General features: G+C 41.6%; 1 protein-coding gene across 1 annotated transcript in view; it reads right to left on the bottom strand.

Annotated features, from left to right (window-relative positions):
- Nucleotides 1-16,020: 16,020 nt before the first annotated feature.
- The window catches only part of qsox2 (quiescin Q6 sulfhydryl oxidase 2), an 80,706-nt gene continuing 74,121 nt past the window's right edge, over nucleotides 16,021-22,605 (bottom strand). Inside the window, exon 12 of the mRNA XM_043720489.2 lies at nucleotides 16,021-19,142. Within this exon, the coding sequence (XP_043576424.1) occupies nucleotides 18,571-19,142 (572 nt within the window). The 3' untranslated portion in view covers nucleotides 16,021-18,570. The remainder of the gene's footprint in view (nucleotides 19,143-22,605) is intronic.

Below are 22,605 nucleotides of genomic sequence, written 5' to 3'. Positions count from 1 at the left end.
TTTTACATGTTTAGATTATTGGTTACATTTGTTAAAGACGCGAATGGCTGAGGAGCACACACGCATATTTTACTGTCCAACAAACCCCTCTTCTCCCCCAACAAGCACAGTTCGAATTGCTCACAAATGTTTATTTTATTTACAAGCACTGAATTGCCCAACATTAGGCAGGGCAATGTTAGTCAGTTCCCTGAGATAGTGTCAGTGATAATCTTTGCCACAAAGTCGATGTATTATGCAAACGTTACTTTAGAACGCTCAAGTCATTATTCGCAATGATGTGTTTTATTGTATAAAAAAAAGTGCGAGTCTTTTTACTGGATGCATGGGGATTGCAATATATCACGAGCACATAGTGATAAGATGAGAACATCACCCGGACCACTAACCTTAGCTGACATGAACTTAAATAAACGAAAATCGATATGACTTATTATCAATTTTCTGCACAGATTAGAATGGGAATGCGACCCGGACCATTATTATATCCTGCCTGCTACGGGGAACAAAGCGATGTCTTTAACTTATGATTAGTTTAATTTGACCAGTTTGGAAAATAGACAGTTTCGTTTTTCTTAATTACACCGGAAGAAGCTAAGACTGAGGTTGATTTAATTAAAAACGGCGTGTGGCGTCCGATGACGAATATATAATGGGGGTGGAGTGTGTGTTTGCGAGAGAGAGAGACATAACTTGTACTGTCCACAAAGCAAATGTTCGGAAAGACAGAGGGGATGGGCTATGAACTGGGCGAGCAGATAGGTCATCCTCAATAAGTGAGAGCAGATCGTTGGAATCCTTGGATAAAAAACAGCTTTCAATTGCAGTGTGCTGTCAGTCAGAGACCAAGGCATTTTGTATATAACGTCCAAGACAAACCCTTAGATTCTGCGCCGCAACACCTCAGGCATAGCACAGTGCTCCCGTTACACCACTGCGAGTGAAGCTGTAGAGTCTCGGAGGAGGTTGAAACGTTCAGAAACGAGTGGTATGGTAAAGGCTGCGATTTCAGAGTAAGGGTCCCTCTCAATCCCATCCCCTCCCCACCTCCAACCCCGAAACAATAAGCAATTCCATGTGACTCCTGCCCGTTTGACGCTGACGTTTTCTGGCTCTGTTTAAAGTGATTAACCTCCAAGTGATGATCTCTACCTTATAAACGTTCAAATTGCATTTTATTTCGAAGTCGCGAAATCCACATAAAAAGATAAAGAGGGCGTGTGAGCCACAATGAGCTGCTTTTGCAAGTAAAGCGGAACCTGAAATTCTTGCTAGTTCTGACAGCTGACACTACTTTCTGATAAGAGATAGTGAGGACTGTAGATGCTGGAAGTAAGTGACGATAAAATGTAGAGCTCGAAGGTCGACTTTCCTGCTCTTCCGATGCTGTCTGACCTGCTGTGTTTTTCCAGCTCCATATTTTATCGATACCAATTTTTGATAAATTCAGCTGCCCAATCAGCCGGCTGGAGGGATCAGAGCCAGAAGCCCAGGACAGACCTTTGTTAAATAAACGACAAAGGTGAAGGTTATAAATACAGATGTTCAAAAATATTCGCAAATAACTACCATCCGGATAATGAAACGCTTGAGTATTCAAAAGGCATCTGGATGGGTGTATGAATAGGAAGAGTTTAGAGGGTTATGGGCCAAACGCTGGCAAATGGGACTGTTCTGGTTGCCCCATTACAGGAAGGATGTGGAAAAGGTGCAGAGGAAATTAACCAGAATGTTGCCTGGTCTAGAGGAAAGGCTGAGAGACTTGGCTCTGTTCTCATCGGAGAGAAGAAGGCTAAGGGGAGATTTGATAGAGACATACACGATGATCAGATGATTAGATAGGGTAGACAGTGAAAGTCTTTTCCCAGGATGATGAGTCAGCTTGTACGAGGGGGCATAACTGCAAATTGAGGGGTGATAGATTTAAGACAGATGTCAGAGGCAGGTTCTTTTCGCAGAGAGCGGTAAGGGCGTGGAATGCCCTACCTGCGTATGTAGTTAACTCAGCCACATTAGGGAGATTTAAACAATCCTTGGATAAGCACATGGATGATGATGGGAAAGTGTAGGGGGATGAGCTTAATTCACAGGTCAGCGCAACATCGAGGGCGGAAGGGCCTGTTCTGCGCTTATTTGTTCTGTGATATCTGGTCGGCACGGACAGGTTGGACTGAAGGGTCTGTTTCCGTGCTGACTCTCTGAGTAAAATTGCCCGGGATGATTTAAAAATTCTACTGGAAGGTGAGGGGAGTGATTTTTTTCTCTCCCTGTCTCGGAGCTAGTTAAATTTTAAAAAGTGGCTTGGTTGACTCTGTGTTGTAAAACATCTTGTCAAAGAATATCAACAGAACATGATTGACTCTACCAGGCTGCAAACCCGTGCAAATAGGTGCAGTACAGCGCTACAGAGAGTGCGCTTAACCACAAAGTGCACAGAGTTCCCTTTACAGACTAGGCGTGTCTACAATCTCACATTCAGCATATGAAGAAAGAGTTGTACATGTAGCGGAATGTATGCCGCACCCCGCACTGAAAAATGATCGAAACCTATGACTTTTACTTATCTTATGACTATAGGTTTTGCGTTTGGATAGGGCGCTGTTTGTGTGTGTTGCTTCGTGACCTGGTTCTGTTGTAATCTTCCTCTGTTAAAATGACCTCCCACTGCCTCCACCAGTTGGAGCTGACGGCTTGATAATGCTTCTCACAGATTCATGGGCTTGTACAGCCCGGTAAACGACCGTTCAGCCCATCGTGTCTGCATTGGTTAAAAGCTCCGATCCCACTTGCCCTATACCCTTGTGTACTTTAGCGTCGCAAGTGCAATGTTATGAGGGTTTCTGCATCTACCGCCTTGAAAACCAAATTCCCACAACTGTTTCTAATGGCTGCAGATGAGACGGGACACTTTCACTTAGAACTTCAATCCTTACGAATTAAATATTAGTCCCCAACACCGCCCTGTTCCTTTAACCATTCCCCCAACCCCCACAGATGACCCTCCAGCGGTCAGGTTAAAAACACAGGAGAACTCTCCAGTCTAACCCGCCCCCATTAAAGGATTTATTTTGATCCTCATCCCTGTTTAATCTGTTTGCCAGGCACTGTGAGAAGATCTCATGCTAAAACACAAACCCCTGTGGCAAGATTGGAGAGGGCTACAAATGTCCAGGTTCTTGCTCAATTGCACAGCCCATCCCGGATCCAAGGGGCATTGGGTGAGAAACTCCTCTAGCGTATTCACGCATTTCCCATTATTATCACAGAGGTTCTAGTCTTTTCCTGTTCATCCAAACAATGAGCACCCCATAGGCATTTACAAGGCATATTGCTGATGCCGATATTTATCAGGTTTGAGACAAATAAAATTGCAACAGAATTCAGCTTCTATACAGCCTGGATGCATCTGATCTCTTCAAATCTGCTTGCATCCTGGTATTCTCTGTGTCGGGTGGTGGCGTCTGCCAGGGCACAGGTTTGCCTAGTGTTTATTTGCACTGTCGCTGGAACTAATGGACCAGGAAGTAGACATGGGTTTGCAGAGTATTCGAGCCACTGAGAGACTGGCCGAACCACACCCGACTATTCCAGGAGACCGGGCCACACGTCTGCTTTAATTGCCTACACTATTGCTATTGTTTGCGCGTAAGTGAATGTTCATTAAGTGCACGAATCGCTGTATTTGCGATACTATACATGGGAGTCCTTTCAAAGTTATGACTATGTGTTTGAGTATGTGCGTCTGCGTGCAAGTGGATGTTTATGCCTCTGAAGGTGTGCATGTCTGAGAGAGTGCATGAACGTCTCTGTATAGGAGTTTGTATGGAGGGTATGGTGCTGGAAAAGCACAGCAAGTCAGACAGTATCCAAGGAACAGGAGAATCAACGTTTCGGGAAAAAGCCCTTCATGTGGCTGGGAGCCTCTCGACCTCCGATGCTCCTAGCCTCGTTCCTGATGAAGGGCTCCAGCTCGAAACGTCGATTCTCCTGCTCCTCTGATGTCGTCTGATCTGCTGTGCTTTTCCAGCAATATACTCTGGACTCTTATCTCTAGCATCTGCAGTATTCACTTGCTCCTATATGAGTTTGTATGTTTATATGACTGTGTCAGTATGATTGCGTGCATCTACATAAAGGTATGTGTTGGGTGTTTGTATGTATAAATGCGTGCCTGTGCATGTACTGTGCGTTTGAGTATGCATAGGTGCGTTTAGGTGAGAGTAAGTGCATGGAGGTTCCTGCAAAAGTGAATCACACTATTCTCAATAATTGAGCTTCAATATGTAGATGAGACTTGCATATCTGTCCACTCCGAAAAAAAGCTTCATACCATTGGACAAGTAAACAATGCACAACGAGAAAGCAGAGCAATGGTTAGATCTCACATAATGTGGTCCATTTTCCATCACTTGGAAGCTTCCTGGCAACATCGGCAACATAGGAGATGAAATTCATTGGCACCTCAACACAATTTTCCCTGTAATTATGATTTGGAGATGCCGGTGTTGGACTGGGGTGTACAAAGTTAAAAATCACACAACACCAGGTTATAGTCCAACAGGTTTAATTGGAAGCACTAGCTTTCGGACGGACACTCCTTCATCAGGTGATTGTAATTCCCTGTAATTAGAATACTTGTATTTATGGACCAGGATCTCAAACCCAAGACTAAGATTGTGCTTTCCTGGGCAACTATGATTGCTGTGCTCCAATATACTTTCGAGGCTTGAACAACCTACAACAGCTACCTCAAAGCACAGGCAAGTACTAACAGCTACGCCTTTACAAAATGTTCCAAATCTAGTGGCAAGAAAAATGGTCCAATTGCAGCATCCTCAATCCAATATACCTAATAGTTAGACGCTATCTAAAAACCAGCTGCACTGGGTGGGACATGTACTTGACACCAGACACCCAGAGCAACTCTTCTGAATACGGTCAAGGCAGATGGACAATAGAAATGTTTTTGGTTCATCCTCTGAGTATCCCTGACGAGGTTAAAGATCTCTGCTGAATCATCCAGATGCCTGGCCTGCAACCAAATAAAATGAAGTTTGACCAAAGACATTCATAGGTAAAAATAATGCGTGGAGGAGAGCATATTGGGTTCCAAAGACTTTACTTGCCTGGACTTGCAAGCGCTACCTCAATTGTGTGGCACACATGTCAACCACATTACGAAGGCTTAAGCTCACAATCTTCAATTACTTATAGACCAAATAATGGTTATTCTTCACCCTGCCTTCCACCTAACCAACCCCCCCCCCCCTCCCAACCCTGTATAAAGAAGTGAGTCGGATCTGTTTGAGGGGAGAGATTGGACATTTAAATCAAATCAATCCTGAATAGACTAAGTGCTTATTTTTTGAAATGTGGTCACTATAGAAACTGATAACAGTTAAGGTCTCAGATGATGGTATGCTGGTCAAGTCAGTTCCCATCTTGAAACCTTGCTTGACAGATCATGTGCATTTTTTTTTCTGCAGTTCATTAACATGGATGTAAATATTCACAAGAAGCTGCAGCTGTTCTTTAACAACAGAATGTAACATTATTACACAAAAAGAAGTCAATCAAACAAAGCCATTTATGAGAATTAGAATGGTCTCAACACAAATAGCAAAAGAAAGTTTCAGCAAGTTGCCCAATATTATCCTTTTACAATTCGAATTAATTTCAGAGAAATTTTACTCCTATCTCAACCCTAAGTTTTCGACTTAATCAATTCAGTAGCTTGGTTTTCATGGATCTCAGACAATATTATTATTAATTTCTAAGTTTGGAGTATGAACCTTTCAATAACTCTCATGGCCTAAGCTTTTCAGTGCTAAGAATTTCTATCCACTTCTCTTTGTTTGGAAGCTTCACAAATGAAAGTATTTTGGAAATAGTGATTGCTTCTTCAGAACCAAAGCTTGACTCTCCAGTTTGCAGAAATTTTCACTCTTCTGAACTAAACTCCATGTTCTTTTGGACTTAAATTTTGGACCATCTGTTCTGATGTCAAACTCATCTAATTCCTTAAAATGTTTACCTGTCAAACTGAAAAACAAACATTTACCCATTCACACTACAGTGGTCCTGCCTGGGACTTGACTGTAGTCACATGCTTTTTCAGCTTTTAATCATTTAAGTAACTATTCCAAATGACTTTTTGACCTCTTCTTTTAAATTAAAAAAAGCCTTTACAGAATGGACACACATCAATTTACCATCCATTTAAAATGTAAATTGTAATCATAACATATTGTATATACTTTTGATCACAGCCTACTCATGCAGAGCAAATAGAGTGAGATATACAGCACTGAACCCAACCCTTCAGTCCAACTCGTCCATGCGATCAGATATCCAAAATAATCTAGCTCCGTTTGCCTGCATTTGGCCCACATTCCTCTAAACTGTTCCTATTCATGGACCCATCCAGATTTTTTTTAAAACATTGTAATTGTACCAGCTTCCACCACTTCCTCTGGCAGCTTATTTCATGTGTGCACCACGCTCTGTGTAAAACAGTTGCCCTTTAGGTTCCAATTAAATCTTTCTCCTCCTAACTTAAACCTATGCCCTCTAGTTTTGAACTCCCTGCCTTGGGGAAAGACTTTGGCTATTTATCCTATCCATACCCCTCATGATTTTATAAACTTCTATAAGGTCACCCTTCAGCCTCCAACGCTCCAGGGAAAACAACCTCAAAAAGGACTAAGGATATCAACTGTTGTAGCTGTTGTCCAAATTGGAGTGGAGATGTTTTACGAGACAGCAGAGGATGCCTCATATTAACAGTGCATTAATGGCACTTTGGATAAGGCAGTAATCCCTCAGATGAACAAGTCTCCAGAGCGGGGCTGATACAGAGAAAAGTACAGAACCACCAAGCTAAAAACAGACCCCAATGCTTGATAATCAGTTACCAGAGCTGAATTTGTGCACTGTAATCCTGAATGTGGTTGCCAATTGTCCAGCATGCTTGGATACAAGAGGATCCAATGAGGTATCCCAGAAAATATCATGAAAAATGGATTGGCTCTTATTTAGCGCACTGCCATTTTGTGGGATGTTAAGTGCAAGTAGTTTGGGGTTGTCAAGTTGTATACAAGATAATATAAGCTATATGCAAGAAGTAACCAATGGTTAAACCATAAGACATGAGAGCAGAAGTAAGCCATTCAGCTGATTAAGTCTGTTCCACCATTCAATGAGACCATGGCTCATCTTACAATTCTCAAGTACACTTACCTATCTTTTCCTCACATCTGTTCATTACTTTGTCCACTTGATAATTGATGGATTGCAGTGCAATTCGTCATCCACACTACCTGCCACACCCATCACATGTCCCCTCTCCCACCTTTGCCCCATCTTGTGTTTGGCTCCCCTAGTCCTACTCAAAGACAAGCTTAAAAATGATGAAAGAACTGCCAAACAAATAATTCACATGATTAGCATCAGCTGAAAATGCACCTGGAACACTTCCAGACAGTGGTTTAAACTCTTTGGTGTGCCAATATTATGCAAACTCTATGCTACAGAACCCAGTCTAAGTTGAGAGAAGCCTGACAACTACCTTTGAAAACCCACCACTGTGGTTGACAGGGCCTTCAGCTGTGTCCGACCCATCGTCCACACTTCGGCCCTCACCCTCTCTCTCTCTCTCTCTCTTCCCTCCCATAACAGCGAGGACTCCCTTTGTTCTCATCTACTACTACACCAGCATTCATATCCAAAGGATCTTTTGCCATCATTTCCAACACCACTGGACCCTTACTAACCTCTCCTCCCTGGTCAGTCTTCCACAGGGACTGTTCCCTCCAGTTACCTCGGCCCACACCTCCCCCCTCCTAACACGTCCCCACACCCCCATGGCATCTTCCCAGGTGTAACACCCGCGTTCATTTTCTCCCTTCTCACTATCGAAGACAAACCTTCCACTTGAAGCAGCAATTTACCTATACTTCACTCAATCTAGTCTCCTATATTCACTGCTCACAATGTGGTCGTCTCTACACTGGAGAGTTAAAGTGCAGACTGGGTGACTGCTTTGTAGAACCACCTATTTCTTTCTGTAAAAATGACCGAGCTTCTAGTTGCCTGCCATTTCAACACACCATAGTGTTCCCAGGCCAACATCTCTGTCTCGGACTTGCTACAGTGCTCCAGTGAAGCTCAGCACAAGCTGGAAGAACAGCATCTTAGTTTCCACTTGGGAACCCTGTAGTCTTAAGGAATCAATATCAAGTTCAATAATTTTAGAGCTTGAGCACCTTCTCCCATGTCCTTATTCCAAACACCATACACCAGGCCTTGCCACCACATGAGCTGCTACCACAAACCCCAATTACTAATAGCCCCAATTAGCAGCTATTCATTCTCCCAGACTGTGCTTGACCTATTCCTTCACCTGCCCAACTGTTTTTCTCTCTCTCTGGACTCCATCTTCACCTATTGTTTATTATTACCCTTTCTCAACACCTCTTCTCTATGAACATATACCAATCTTTTCCTAGCTATGATCAGTTATGTAGAAGGATCGCTACACGTGAAACGTTAACCCTGCTTTTTCTCCACAAATGCTGCCAGATCTGCTGAGTATTTCCAGCAATTTCTGATTTTGTTTCTGGGAATATATATTTGAATCCAATGATGAATGGGCTGAGAAGTGGCATATGGAGTTTAATTCAGATAAATGCGAGGTGCTGCACTTTGGGAAAGCAAATCTTAGCAGGATTTGTACATTTAATGGGAAGGTCCTAGGGAGTGTTGCTGAACAAAGAGACCTTACAGTGCAGGTTCATAGCTCCTTGAAAGTGGAGTCGCAGGTAGACAGGATAGCGAAGGCGCCGTTTGGTATGCTTTCCTTTATTGGTCAGAGTATTGAGTACAGGAGTTGGGAGGTCATGTTGTGGCTGTACAGGACATTGGTTAGGCCACTGTTGGAATATTGCGTGCAATTCTGGTCTCCTTCCTATCGGAAAGATATTGTGAAACTTGAAAGGGTTCAGAAAAAATTTATAAGGACGTTGCCAGGGTTGGAGGATCAGAGCTACAGGGAGAGGCTGAACAGGCTGGGCTGTTTTCCCTCGAGCGTCGGAGGCTGAGGGGTGACCTTCTAGAGGTTTACAAAATTATGAGGGGCATGGATAGGATAAATAGGCAAAGTCTTTTCCCTGGGGTCAGGGAGTCCAGAACTAGAGGGCATAGGTTTAGGGTGAGAGGGGAAAGATATAAAAAAGACCTAAGGGGCAACCTTTTCATGTAGAAGGTGGTACGTGTATGGAATGAGCTGCCAGAGGACGTGGTGGAAGCTGGTACAATTGCAACATTTAAGAGGCATTTGGATGGGTATATGAATAGGAAGGGTTTGGAGGGATATGGGCCGGGTGCTGGCAGGTGGGACTAGATTGGGTTGTTCCCCCACTGACACCTCAGTCACCTGCCCTGCCTTATTTCCCAAGTAGGTCAAGTTTTGCACCTTCTCTAGCAGGTACATCCACATACTGAATCACAAAATCGACTTGTACACACTTAAATTCCTCTCCATGTAAACCCTTAACACTATGGCAGTCAAAGTCAATGTTTGGAAAGTTAAAATCCTCTACCATGACCACTCTATTATTCTTAGATAGCTGAGATCTCCTTACAAGTTTGTCAATTTCCCTCTGACTATTAGGGGGTTTATAATACAATCCCAATAAGGTGATCATCCCTTTCTTATTTCTCAGTTCCACCCAAATAACAATCCTGGATGCCTTTCCAGAAATATCTTCCCTCAGCGCAGCTGCAATGCTATCCCTTATCAAAAATGCCATCACTCTCCTCTCTTGCCTCCCTTTCGATCCTTCCTGTAGCATTGTATCCTGGAACATTAAGCTGCTAGTCCTGCCCATCCCCGAGCCATGTTTCTGTAATTGCTATGACATCCCAGTCCCACGTTCCTAACCATGCCCCGAATTCATCTGCCTTCCCTATTAAGGCCCCTTGCATTGAAATAAATGCAGTTTAATTTAATTAGTCCTACCTTGTCCCTACCTGCTCTGACTGTTTGACTCCCTTCTGTTCTCAACTGTACCAGTCTCAGATTGATCTCTTTCCTCACTATCTCCCTGGGTCCCACCCACTCACTAGTTTAAATCCTCCCGAGCAGCTCTAACAAATTTCCCTGCCAGTATATTAGTCCCCTTCCAATTCAGGTGCAATCTGTCCTTCTTGTACAGGTCAGTTTTACCCCAAAAGAGATTCCAATGATCCAAAAATGTGAATCGTTCTCCCATAAACCAGCTCCTCAGCCATGCATTCATCTGCTTTATTCTTAAATTTCTGCCTATCTCCCTGTAATCTCCCTTCAGAATCTCAACCTTTTCCCTTCCTATGTCATTGGCTCCAATGTGGACAATGACCTCTTGCTGGGCCCTTCTCGCCCATGAGAACATTTTGCATCCTCTCTGAGACATCCTTGATCCTAGCACCAGAGAAGCAACACACCATTCTGCTTTGTCGCTGCTGGCCACAGAGATCAATTGTGTTAGGGGATTCTCTAGTCCGAGGTACAAACAGTCTGTCTGTATGTACCTCGGACTAAAAAAGCCCCTAACACAATTGATCTCTTGGAACCCGATCTCCCCCTCATTGCATTAGAGCCAGTCTCAATACCAGAAACTTGGCTGTTCGTGCTACATTCCCCTGAGAATCCATCACCCCCTACATTCTCCAAAACAGCATACCTGTTTGAAATGGGTATACCCACAAAAGACTCCTGCACGAGCTGCCTACCTCTTACCTTTCCTGGACTTAACCCCCCTTCCTATAACTGCCATCCATCACATACTATTGCTGTTGCAAATTCCTCATTGCTTCCAATTGTCTCTCCAACCAATCCATTCGATCTGATAAGATTGGTAGCTAGTAGCATTTATGGCAGATATAATCTGCAGTAGCCCTTAAATTCTCTTTAAACTCCCACATCTGACAAGTAGTATATATCACTCTATTAAAGGCCATCTTTGCTCCTTCACAATCTACGGACCCAGAAATTAACCACGGCTTATTCCTCTACAAACACTGCCCCAGGTTAAATGAATAGTTATGGCTTATATTTTAAGTTTAATCAAGAGACATATCCCCAAAATCATATAATCAAGAAAGAACCCACTCTACTCACTACTGCAGATTCTCTGTAGGCCACACTTAAAACAATGATTAACTTATCTGATTCTGTGCTGTGAACTTTGCCCAACAGTTCCTCCAAGATCAGTTGCGAATTTCGCTGTTTGTTAATTTTCCCAGATGCACTCCGATGTCTAACGATACATGAATTCAAACAGCAAAGGCAGTAACTGTGCAGGTTCTCTCTCGCCTGCAATGACCTCACCATGTGCTTCTTTGTCTGTTCTTCTCCCTTTTAAAACTGCTGTCGTTTTGACTTTTTTTTCCCCGAAGTTTCAAAACAATGCAACAGCATATGAAATAGTAATTGCTGCTCCTGGAATTCGAGGAAATCACCTCCAGCCCTTAAAATACCTCAAAAAAGGAGCAGCTGTTACAGTCAGAAATTTTTCCTATCCTCCATCTTGGATTACCCAGTCCAGAGAATGTTCTGTAGGTTTACTTTGCATTTGGAAGGGCTCTTATGAGGAATGGTTTTAGAGGTTAAGCCTGCACCTATTGGTATTTAGAAATAGTAGACTTTTATTAAGACACAAGAATCTTAAAGAGTTTGAATGGATAGATGAAGAAAGAGTTCTTCCCCTTTCAAGAAAGTCTAGGACCAGAGATCATAAAGTCAGAGTGTGGGGTTACCCATTTAAGACAGATGAGGAGGAATTTCTTCAGAGGGCACTAAACCTGTGCAACGTTTTACTGCAGAGTGCTGTCCTGGCTGGGTTATTAAGTATAGTCAAAGTGGAGATAGATTTTTAACTCAGTAAGGGAACTAAGGGTCATGGGGCAAGGCAGAAAAGTGGAGCTGATGGTTATCAGATCACGCATGATCTCATTGAATGGCAGAGCTGACTGGCCTACTTCTGTTCCTACATCTTATGGTCATTCTATTGAATGTTTCTAACAGTTATGCATTCATTGCAGAAGGCAGTAATTAGTGTTGAGGTTAATTAAACTCTACAAAAAAAAATACCCAAGCATTACTTTGGTCCACGACTAACTAATTTATAATTGCGCACAGCTCTTCCTAAACAAAGGAAACAAAAATAACCTGCTCACTAGGACAAGGTCATCATTCTAAAGACATTAACCTCATTAAGTCTTTGCTTCTTTAAATTAAAAAACCCTAGTATTTCATGATCTATTGTGGTAACAGCAATTAAACTAGTTAGTTTTTGTATTCCCCAACACAATCTTGTTTCATCATGTGCACCTTTACTTTTAGTGATAACTTAGAGACCACACAACTTTGGTAAGTCGTGTGCAAAACCAGGTACCAACATATTTTTATTATTTTGAGCATCATTCAAGTGCATTCTTCAATCTGAGATGAAGAATGTCAGATCCAAATGAAGATGCTTCTTGATCTAGTGTTATGAGACACTACCCATGAAACAGTAAAGCTTCCAGATATCGTGAAGTGGACTTATTAAAAATTGTTTATCATCACCCATTTATCATTAAATTTAAACTAAGAAACAACTCAAGATAGTATCACACTAACTATAGTTGAACATTCATTAAAGACACCCATCCTGCAGCCTCTTAGAGTCATAGAGATGTACAGCATGGAAACAGACCCTTCGGTCCAACCCGTTCATGCCGACCAGATATTCCAACCAAATCTAGTCCCACCTGCCAGCACCCGGCCCATATCCCTCCAAACCCTTCTTATTCATGTACCCATCCAAATGCCTCTTAAATGTTGCAATTATACCAGCCTCCACCACATCCTCTGACAGCTCATTCCATGCACGTACCACCCTCTGCGTGAAAAAGTTGCCCCTCACCCTAAAACTATGCCCTCTAGTTCTGGACTCCCCTACTCCAGGGAAAAGACTTTGCCTATTTATCCCATCCATGCCCCTCAATTTTGTAACCCTCTATAAAGGCCACCCCTCAGCCTCCGACGCTCCAGGGAAAACAGCCTCAGCCTGTTCAGCCTCTCCCTGTAGCTCAGATCCTCCAACCCTGGCAACAACCTTTTGATTCTTTTCTGAACCCTTTCAAGTTTCACAACATCTTTCCGATAGGAAGGAGACCAAAATTGCACGCAATTTTCCAACAGTGGCCTAACCAATGTCCTGTACAGCCACTACATGACCTCCCAACTCCTGTACTCAATACTCTGACCAATAAAGGAAAGCATACCAAACACCTTCTTCACTATCCTATTTACCCGTGACTCCACTTTCAAGGAGCTATGAACCTGCACGCCAAGCTCTTTGTTCAGCACCACTCCCTAGGACCATTAAGTGTATAAGTCCTGCTAAGATTTGCTTTCCCAAAATGCAGCACCTCGCATTTATCTGAATTAAACTCCATCTGCCACTTCTTAGCCCATTGGCCCACCTAGTCCAGATCCTGTTGTAATCTGAGGTAACCCTCTTCGCTGTCCACTGCACCTCGAATTTTGGTGTCATCTGCAAACTTACTAACTGTCCCTCTTATGCTCGCATCCAAATCATTTATGTAAATGACAAAAAGTAGAGGGCCCAGCACCAATCCTTGTGGCACTCCACTGGTCACAGGCCTCCAGGCTGAAATACAACCCTTCACCACCACCCGCTGTCCTCTACCTCTGAGCCAGTTCTGTATCCAAATGGCCAGTTCTCCCTGTATTCCATGAGATCTAACCTTGCTAATCAGTCTCCCATGGGGAACCTTGTTGGACGCCTTACTGAAGTCCATATAGATCACATCTACTGCTCTGCCCTCATCAATCTTCTTTGTTACTTCTTCAAAAAATTCAATCAAGTTTGAGAGACATGATTTCCCACGCACAAAGCCATGTTGACTATCCCAAATCAGTCCTTGCCTTTCCAAATACATGTACATCCTGTCCCTCAGGATTCCCTCCACCAACGTGCCCGCCGAGGTCAGGCTCACCGGTCTATAGTTCCCTGGCTTGTCTTTACTGACCTTCTTAAACAGTGGCACCACGTTTGTTAACCTCCAGTCTTCTGGCACCTCATCTGTAACTATCAATGATACAAATATCTCAGCAAGAGGCCCAGCAATCACTTCTCTAGCTTCCCACAGAGTTCTCTGGTACGCCTGATCAGGTCCTGGGGATTTATCCACTTTTAACAGTTACAAGACATCCAGCACTTCCTCCTCTGTAATATGGACATTTTGCAAGATGTCACCATCTATTTCCCTACCGTCCATATCCTTTTCCACAGTAAATACTGATGCAAAATATTCATTTAGTATTACCCCCATTTTCTGTGGCTCCACACAAAGACCACCTTGCTGATCTTTGAGGGGCCCCTCTTCTCTCCCTAGTTACCCTTTTGTCCTTAATTCTATTTACCAAAGCTACCTCATGTCCCCGTTTTGCCCTTCTGATGTCCCTCTTAAAAATACTCCAACTGTCTTTATACTCTTCTGGACTCACTCAATCTATCCTGTCTATACCTGACATATGCTTCCTTCTTTTTCTTAACCAAACTCTCAATTTCTTTAGTCATCTTGCATTCCCTTTCACCCTGACAGGAATATACTTTCTCTGGATTCTTGCTATCTCATTTCTGAAGGCTTCCCATTTTCCAGCCGTACCTTTTCCTGCGAACATCTGCCTCCAATAAGCTTTCGAAAGTTCTTGCCTAATACCGTCAAAATTGGCCTTTCTCCAATTTAGAACTTCAACCTTTAGATCTGGTCTATCCTTTTCCATCACTATTTTAAAACGAATAGAATTATGGTCACTGGCCCCAAAGTAGTCCCCCACTGACACCTCAGTACATCCACATACTGAATCAGAAAATTGTCGTGTACACACTTAAATTCCTCTCCACGTAAACACTATGGCAGTCCCAGTCGATGTTTGGACTACCATAACTACCTTATTATTCTTACAGATAGCTGAGATCTCCTTACAAGTTTGTTTCTCAATTTCCCTCTGACTGTTGGGAGGGGAGGGGGGGGGGGGTAAAGGGATGATCACCTTACCCCAGTAAGGTGATCATCCCTTTCTTATTTCTCACTTCCACCCAAATAACTTCCCTGGATGTATTTCCGGGAATATCCTCCCTCAGCACAGCTGCAATGCTATCCCTTATCAAAAATGCCATCACTCTCCTCTTGCCTCCCTTTCTATCCTTCCATTTGTATCCTGGAACATTAAGCTGCCAGTCCTGCCCATCCCTGAGCCATGTTTCTGTAATTGCTAGGATATCCCAGTCCCATGTTCCCAACCATGCCGAATTCACCTGCCTTCCCTGTTAGGCCCCTTGCATTGAAATAAATGCAGTTTAATTTATTAGTCCTACCTTGTCCCTGCCTGCCCTGACTGTTTGACTCACTTCTGTTGTCAGCTGTACCCTTCTCAGATCGATCTCTTTCCTCACTATCACTCTGGGTCCCACCCCCCCCCCCCACCTTACTAGTTCAAATTCTCCCAAGCAGTTCTAGCAAATTTCTCTGCCAGTATCTTAGTCTAATAAATTAGATTGGAGTGTTATTCTGTAACCAGGTGAAGAATGACCCTTTTAGTTTGTTTCTCTATTTTGGGCATTATCTATTTACTGCACTGGGTGATATGTTCTAGACCGCTGCATAATATTGGGGAATATTTCAAGTCAATTGATCTGTGCCTGCATGAATACACACACACGTCCAAAACGTTGTTTTCTCTGGCCGCAGTGAAATGCAGAAAATATTACATGGGTTTTGAGGCCTAAAATGCTCTCTTTAGCTACAAAAATAACTCATTAAGTGGGGCAGATTTCGGATTTGCAATCACGTACTAGAATTATCCAAGTTCCACTGCCATGTTAGGAATCAGTCAAGAAAAAAAGTAATCTTTGCTTTTAAATTAAACTTAGCCAGGAGGACATTGTGAATATCAAAGTCGACAAATTGTTTGAAGAGCAATTTATTTCAAATAGGATTAAGGTTCTTGCATTTTTCTTCTCAGTACAAAAGATTGCCTACATTTTCTCCTATTGAAAATATACAGCAGTGACTGAAACATCAAGGTATAACAGTACAATGGACAAGGTAGCTCAAAACAAAATAAATAAATTCAATTATGATCTTTAGAAAAGATTTTGAAAGTGAAGGCAACATTCTGAAAGAACAAACGGCACTCATATTTTTAAAAATACATCTGGACATACAGAATGGAAATTCTTCCAATGGCACAACAGAATCTCTGAAGAAACTTCAGATTGGTTTGGGGTTGTACTTCACTGGATAATACTGGAGGTAATTCTGTTGAAACTACAATTGATCGATCAAAATGAATTAAAGCAAAGCTGAGTTTTAAATGGGATGCAGAAAGAGCAAGGAAATGCAAGGTATTGTGACAATTCGTTAAAAACTGAGCAACTAATGAATACATCCCTTTAAAATTCAAACAGGAGCATGCCCTGTCTGAAGTAGTCTCTAAACATGACAGCACTTGATCTCAATCCATGGTGTAGACATTGCAATTTACCATTTCTTTGCAAAAACTAAAATGGAGAACTACAAAAAACAAGGTTCTTGTTTCGAAGTATATGAATATATTTCAGATGGTCAAATATCAGACTGTGGTACAAATAGATTTCACTGCCAGACCTCCACACTCCTCTTTCCCTGAATTACCCGGGATAAATACCATGGCTATTTGTCTCAGCTCCAACAGCAATCTGCCTGAACTACTGTACCAGTGCAACATTTGGCACACCTTTCCTGTTAGAGCCTCTAAAGATACGGCAGTTGTAGTTTGGACCACATAAAAGACTTTGTTTAAAAAATGATTGGTCGGAATTGAGTGACTCATGTCGTGGCCAAGAAAATATGGAATTTAACATTAGACAAGCATTCAAAAGAACAAATTGTCAAAAGGCATTACTTTTAATCATTGAAAGCGTATCGCCCTGTTGAGTATTGAAAGGCACGTATCTGATGTCACCAAAAATAGTTCTGTTCACTCAACAGCCGGAATGTGAAGCAAATGATAATTACCTCCATTCTTAGCAGGAGATGGACAAGCAGACAAATAGTAGCCCTGATCAACACCTTTGTTGTACAAAATACATACAAAAACAATGAAATGGCAGCTGCAGCAATGCATTAAAATCTTCACCCCACCCCACAGACAGATGAGCATGATGCTTGGTTTAGTGTAGGCACCGCAAAAAAAGTGTGAAAAGAATTGACTGTTTTTATTATCTCAGTTAAAATTGAGTTGAAAAATGCACCTTCCAAAAATAGAGGCAAAATATTTCATAGAATCTCAGACTTATTTAAAATTAGAAAGTTTCAGTATGATCCATGTAAAATAACAGAGACACATGAAAAGCAAGTGCACACAAGTTAGCAATGAATGTGCTTGATTCAGGGACATAGAAAGGAACTTGCCAGCAATACCCAAAATCATTACTGCTAATGCAGGGACTAAACAACAAACTGGTCAGAATAGAGGTGAATTATTGCATTCAATTCTTGTCCATTCACAATAAACATGGAGGAGAAATGGTTTACATAGAGTAGAGTAAGGAGATTGATCCTTGGTATAAAGCAGTGTGGTTATAGAGTGTAGAGAAGTTGAAACATCAGACACAAACCTACCCCGAGAGCTGGGCTGAGTAGGAACATTTCAACTTGTGAAGAATAAAATAAATTAAGATTTTGTGAACATATAGATTGGGTGGGGAAATACTTCAGCAATCATGGCCTGTGTAGAACGTACCTGAATACCACTTTAAAGTATAGCTAGAAATGTAGGATCAGGAGACACACTATACTGGAAAATTAATCTGAATGAGTGATTAGGAAGGACTTGAGTGATGAACATTTGGAATCAGTCAGGCAGGGTGGTGGAAGCAAACATCTGATATCTACCTGCCATCCCTGACCTTCATATAGCAAGCTAACTATGGTACCAAAAAGATGCAGTTTCATGCACATCTTTTGACTAGGTTGACATCAATGAAGTGGTGAAATGGGCAAAAGAGAGTTGGGAGGAAATGTTCAGAATTGCATTACCAATTTTGGTCAGACAGGATTGGGACCATCTGCTCAGCTCTCCCTGGATTTGAGCAGCCTGAAACATTGTCAAGACATTAAGTGCAAAAACCAAGTCTCAGGTGAGACACGAGGGATACCCAGCCCGTGTAGAATCACAGCCCAACAAGAATCAGTCAGGATTATACCAGAGAAAAGGGGCTAATCTAACTGCTGGGACATGACTGCAGATGCACTTAAAAAGGCAATCAAGCATTGAAAATAATGCTCAATGTAGGAGTATCTGTAAAATGCATCCATGATCAAGTTACATGTTAGAACTAAACTGGAAGTCTACAGTCTGGACTGAATATGCTAAAAGTAAAGACGTGCTTTGGAGAAAACAAAGCCTCACCAAGGACTACTTCTGCTGGAACACAGAACCATTTTCCTTCTGCAACACCGTTGGAAACAGTTTTAAACGATAGGACAGACATACCTGGTTTTCCATTTTTTTGACCTCATTTGAAAGTAGAAGCACATGACCATCAGGAAAAAACACGATGCTGCATATAACATGACACACAAGCTCATGTCTACATTGGAAAACCCGATTCCAAAAAATGAAACTGATTGTTTATGGTCTTTCTTCAGGCTGGCTGCTTCCTGGTCAAATGAAATTCTTTTCTGATTACTATCAGCCAAATCGCCCTTTTCTTGTTTTATCAAGGCGCTAAGTCTCGGGTTTTGGGCTGGGTTCTGAGGGATGCCATTTTGCTCCTTATGGCCATTACCCAATTGAGAGGGCACTTTATTTTTATCCTGGCTTTCATTATTTTCTAGAGCTGGTTTCTTTGTTTTATTAGCTTGCAATTCATATTCACTATATTTCAAAGAAATGCTGTCCACGCTGTAATAAGACTTCAAATATGTGAGAACTTCTTTCTCATTCCACGTATGAAGACCCTTAATTTCTTCATGACATGTGGGACAGTGGTCTGGAGTTGGCCATGCCACCTTAGGGAACATTGGATCCTCACTTGGAGCACCTAATAAAAAAAATAAGAAGGTCAAAACCAAGAGAAATACTATATCCTAAATGCCAAGTCTAGACATTATTTTGAAAATGGATGTGAGCATTCAGAGATAAATCTCAAGACCTTTTTGGGTTTAGTCTTTTAGAGCTGCTTCTCATTTATTGTTAGCTAATGAATCAAAGTTTTAATCTCCCTTGTACATACCACTGAATAGCTATCCATAGAACACTTAATTCTCAAGATATTGAGCACAGAGTTCACCACATTGGAAAATGTTGCATTGGATGCATCAAAAAGAAAAGGAAAAAGGAGGTGAAGTAGACCATTCAGCCCATTAAACCGTCTCTGCCATTCAATTTTATGTTTAATGTCACATTATTGCTCGCCTCATAACTCTCTTCACGAATTCCACAGATTCAGCACTCAAATGAAAAAAGCTCTCAACTCTGTCCAAAATGAAATGTGACCTCTTATTCTCAAACATCAATGTTTCCCCCAGTCCCATCCAGCAGCAGAAACCAGCTTTGCATCCAGTCTGTCAACCCCTGGCAGAATTCTATATATTTCCCCTCTCATTCTTCTTAAATCCAGTGAATGCAAACCCATGAATCCATCAGTACAATGGCAAATTTGAACATGAACAAAAACCTACATATTTTCCAATGTTTTAATTAAAAGTTGCAACTCATCCATTTGTTCCAACCTCTACAGCAAATAAACGAACACTTTTAAGTGCATGAGGCCTTACAGGCACCTGTTTGATCCAAATAACTCTAGCTTCTCCCCCACTCCCTTCACCTGTAATCAGATCCAACATCCATCTGGCTAGCACTCAGATTAACATTTACAAGAGTTAAACAGATGAATTTCTCTTTCCATTCCTATTTTCTATTCAGATTTGGTGTTTAATGAAGGACAAATTTGTCAGAATGGTCTTAATACTATCCGACTGGATAATAAGATTGAACTAATCCCATGCTCAAATTCAGCCTTGAGAAAAAAATTCCACTTAAGCAACAGATAATTGAACACCTGGACATCAGCTGCGGTATTCATAGCGATTGGTATTTGTTTTCTTGCCCAGAAAAATATAATCAGAATTCTCACTGCTCTTCAGCTTGAGATGCATTTCCATATAGCAAGTCAAATTCAGTAAATGTTTGGAAAATCTGTTGCTACATGCCTTGCCAAATTACTTAAATGTAGTTAACATTCCACTAATGTGGAACAGTCACTATACGTTATTGTCAGACTGGTTAAATCAGTTAAGTTTCCATGTCGACCTCCAAAGACCCAGAATGATTAATAAAGCGACAGAATGTTTCTTGGTACTGTCTCAGTACCTTGAAAGTACATTGAGAGTAAACATACAACATTTGGAAGTGGGTAGAAAGGGAACAGTGAGAGAATAGCCACTGTAATAGGTGGAGTAGTGACAGAATCAAGAGCACAGTCAAAGGGGCTTCTGAGAGGGTCTTAAAAGGAGGGGAGTATAGTTGAGGGATTCCAGAGTGTGGACCTTGGTAGCTAAAAATAGTTGCCAGTGGCAGTGTGACATGGGAATCAGACAAAAGGAGGGTCCTGGATGGAGTTGTAGGAATTGAGAAGGCTACAAAATTAATGAAGCATGTTTGATCTAATTTTACAACGTGTATGTTCAGGGAACCAAAACTATTAAAGGACAGAAGAACAGCTGAATTGCATGCAAAGCAGGATGGATGGGGGAGCAGAATTTTCAACAAGTGGAAGTTTACACAAACCAATGAGGGAAAGCCAGCCAGTAGAAGATTGGAATAATGAAGTCAGGAGGTGACACAGGCATGGAGCCTGATGATAAATTGCAAATGTTTTTGGTGATGGCAGTTTTGGGGGTGAAAGAGGTTACATGTGCTCTGATGGAGAATATAAAGTGATTGGACTGAGAAAAGGACTGAGGAGGTCACAACCAACCAGTCAGATGGGAAACAAAAACAAATTGCTGGAAAAGCTGGGTAGGTTTGGTGAGAAATTAGTCAACGTTTCTAGTCCAGTGACCTTTCTTCAGAGCTGGGAAGTCAGATGGAAAGAGGTGGTAGAGGCTGAATACCTCATGACTTTTAAGTATATACTTATACACTTGCAATGCCAAGACATACAAGACTACAGGGCAAGTACTGGAAAATGAGATTTTAATAGTTAGACATGGTTTTTGGTGCAGATTCAATGGACTGAAGGTCCTTTACTCTGTGCTGTAGACATCTACGACTAGAAAAGACTGGTCAGGACAGGAGAAATTAAGTCAGGAGCAGACTGGGTTGGAGCTGAAGCAGCTTATTCCTCTTCCACCCACCTGCATCCAATGTCTTGACAGAACTAGCTCCTAATACATTCGTAATCTCAAATGAGTTAGTTAATTATTTAAAGAAACAATAAAGACCTGTTACACAAAGCTAATCTTAAAGAAGAGTCTCACTTTATACAGCAACAAGAAATTCTGAACATGGTAGAACAGGCTTGAGAGAGAGTGAATGCCAACTCTTGCCTTACATGTGAACAATTCTACAAAATCCACCATTTTAAAGTTACAAATATTAGGAACATTGACTTTGAAAGGCTTTCCTCCACTTGGCATAAGAATATTTTGTCTAAATTGGTCATTTAAAACATTTCAACAAAATAACACCACCAAGCACAGAAGGGATATGCAAGATACAAGCCTTCCACTGAACAGTCTGTCCAGAATTAAGTCAAGCTACAGCAGGGATAGAATGCAAGTGATAACTGTTCTAAATAATATTAACCAACAGTCTATATCATATCCAATGGCATACTACGAGTCATTGCAGATCATTTAATCCCAGGGACTGAGTTTAAATCATTGACTTTTTAAAAGAACAGACCTCCCTCAAATGATTAAAAAAAATTATTTTTAAATGTACCTATAGGAAATGAAAACCATTTATACCAAGACTGCAATGAATGACTAGAGATTAGACTATTACAGAGGAGGAAAATTTACATAGTTAATGAATTTGCATTTCTGTGCACATTTGTGTGAAAATTATACAGGCACTTTTCAAATATAAACAAATATAAAAAATAGTAAAGAAAATAAAAGCACAGTCTCCAGGTTTTTAAATGAGAAAGGCCAAGAACTGCTGAAAGTTTTATGTGTACATTGTGCCTAAAAAGGTATGGTCTGACAGATGCATTGTTCAGTTTTAACTGCCTCCTCTACCAGCTGTTTCTTTGAAGCCTGTTCTGTATAGGCCTTGAGCCTGGTTAACAATTCATTACAACACAAGTAAAACAAAACCAACTGGCTCCCACTCAGTGGGCTGTGAATAAGGGATTCTCTCTTTCACTGGTTACTGGTTGACAGATGACAGGTTGCATGTCATAACTCTCCTGAGATGGAACAGAGATGGTGCTGGCTGTGGTGTGTGTACATTTTTTGTTTGGGAGGGGAGAAAGAGATGGAAAAAAAGCTACATCT

This window comes from Chiloscyllium plagiosum, unplaced genomic scaffold (assembly GCF_037043375.1).
Source record: "Chiloscyllium plagiosum isolate Xiang-an unplaced genomic scaffold, Cpla_swu_hap1 HiC_scaffold_21, whole genome shotgun sequence".
In the NCBI taxonomy this organism is placed as follows: domain Eukaryota; kingdom Metazoa; phylum Chordata; class Chondrichthyes; order Orectolobiformes; family Hemiscylliidae; genus Chiloscyllium; species Chiloscyllium plagiosum.
The sequence above is the reverse complement of the archived record's forward strand: the minus strand, read 5'-3'. Positions and strand labels throughout refer to the sequence as shown.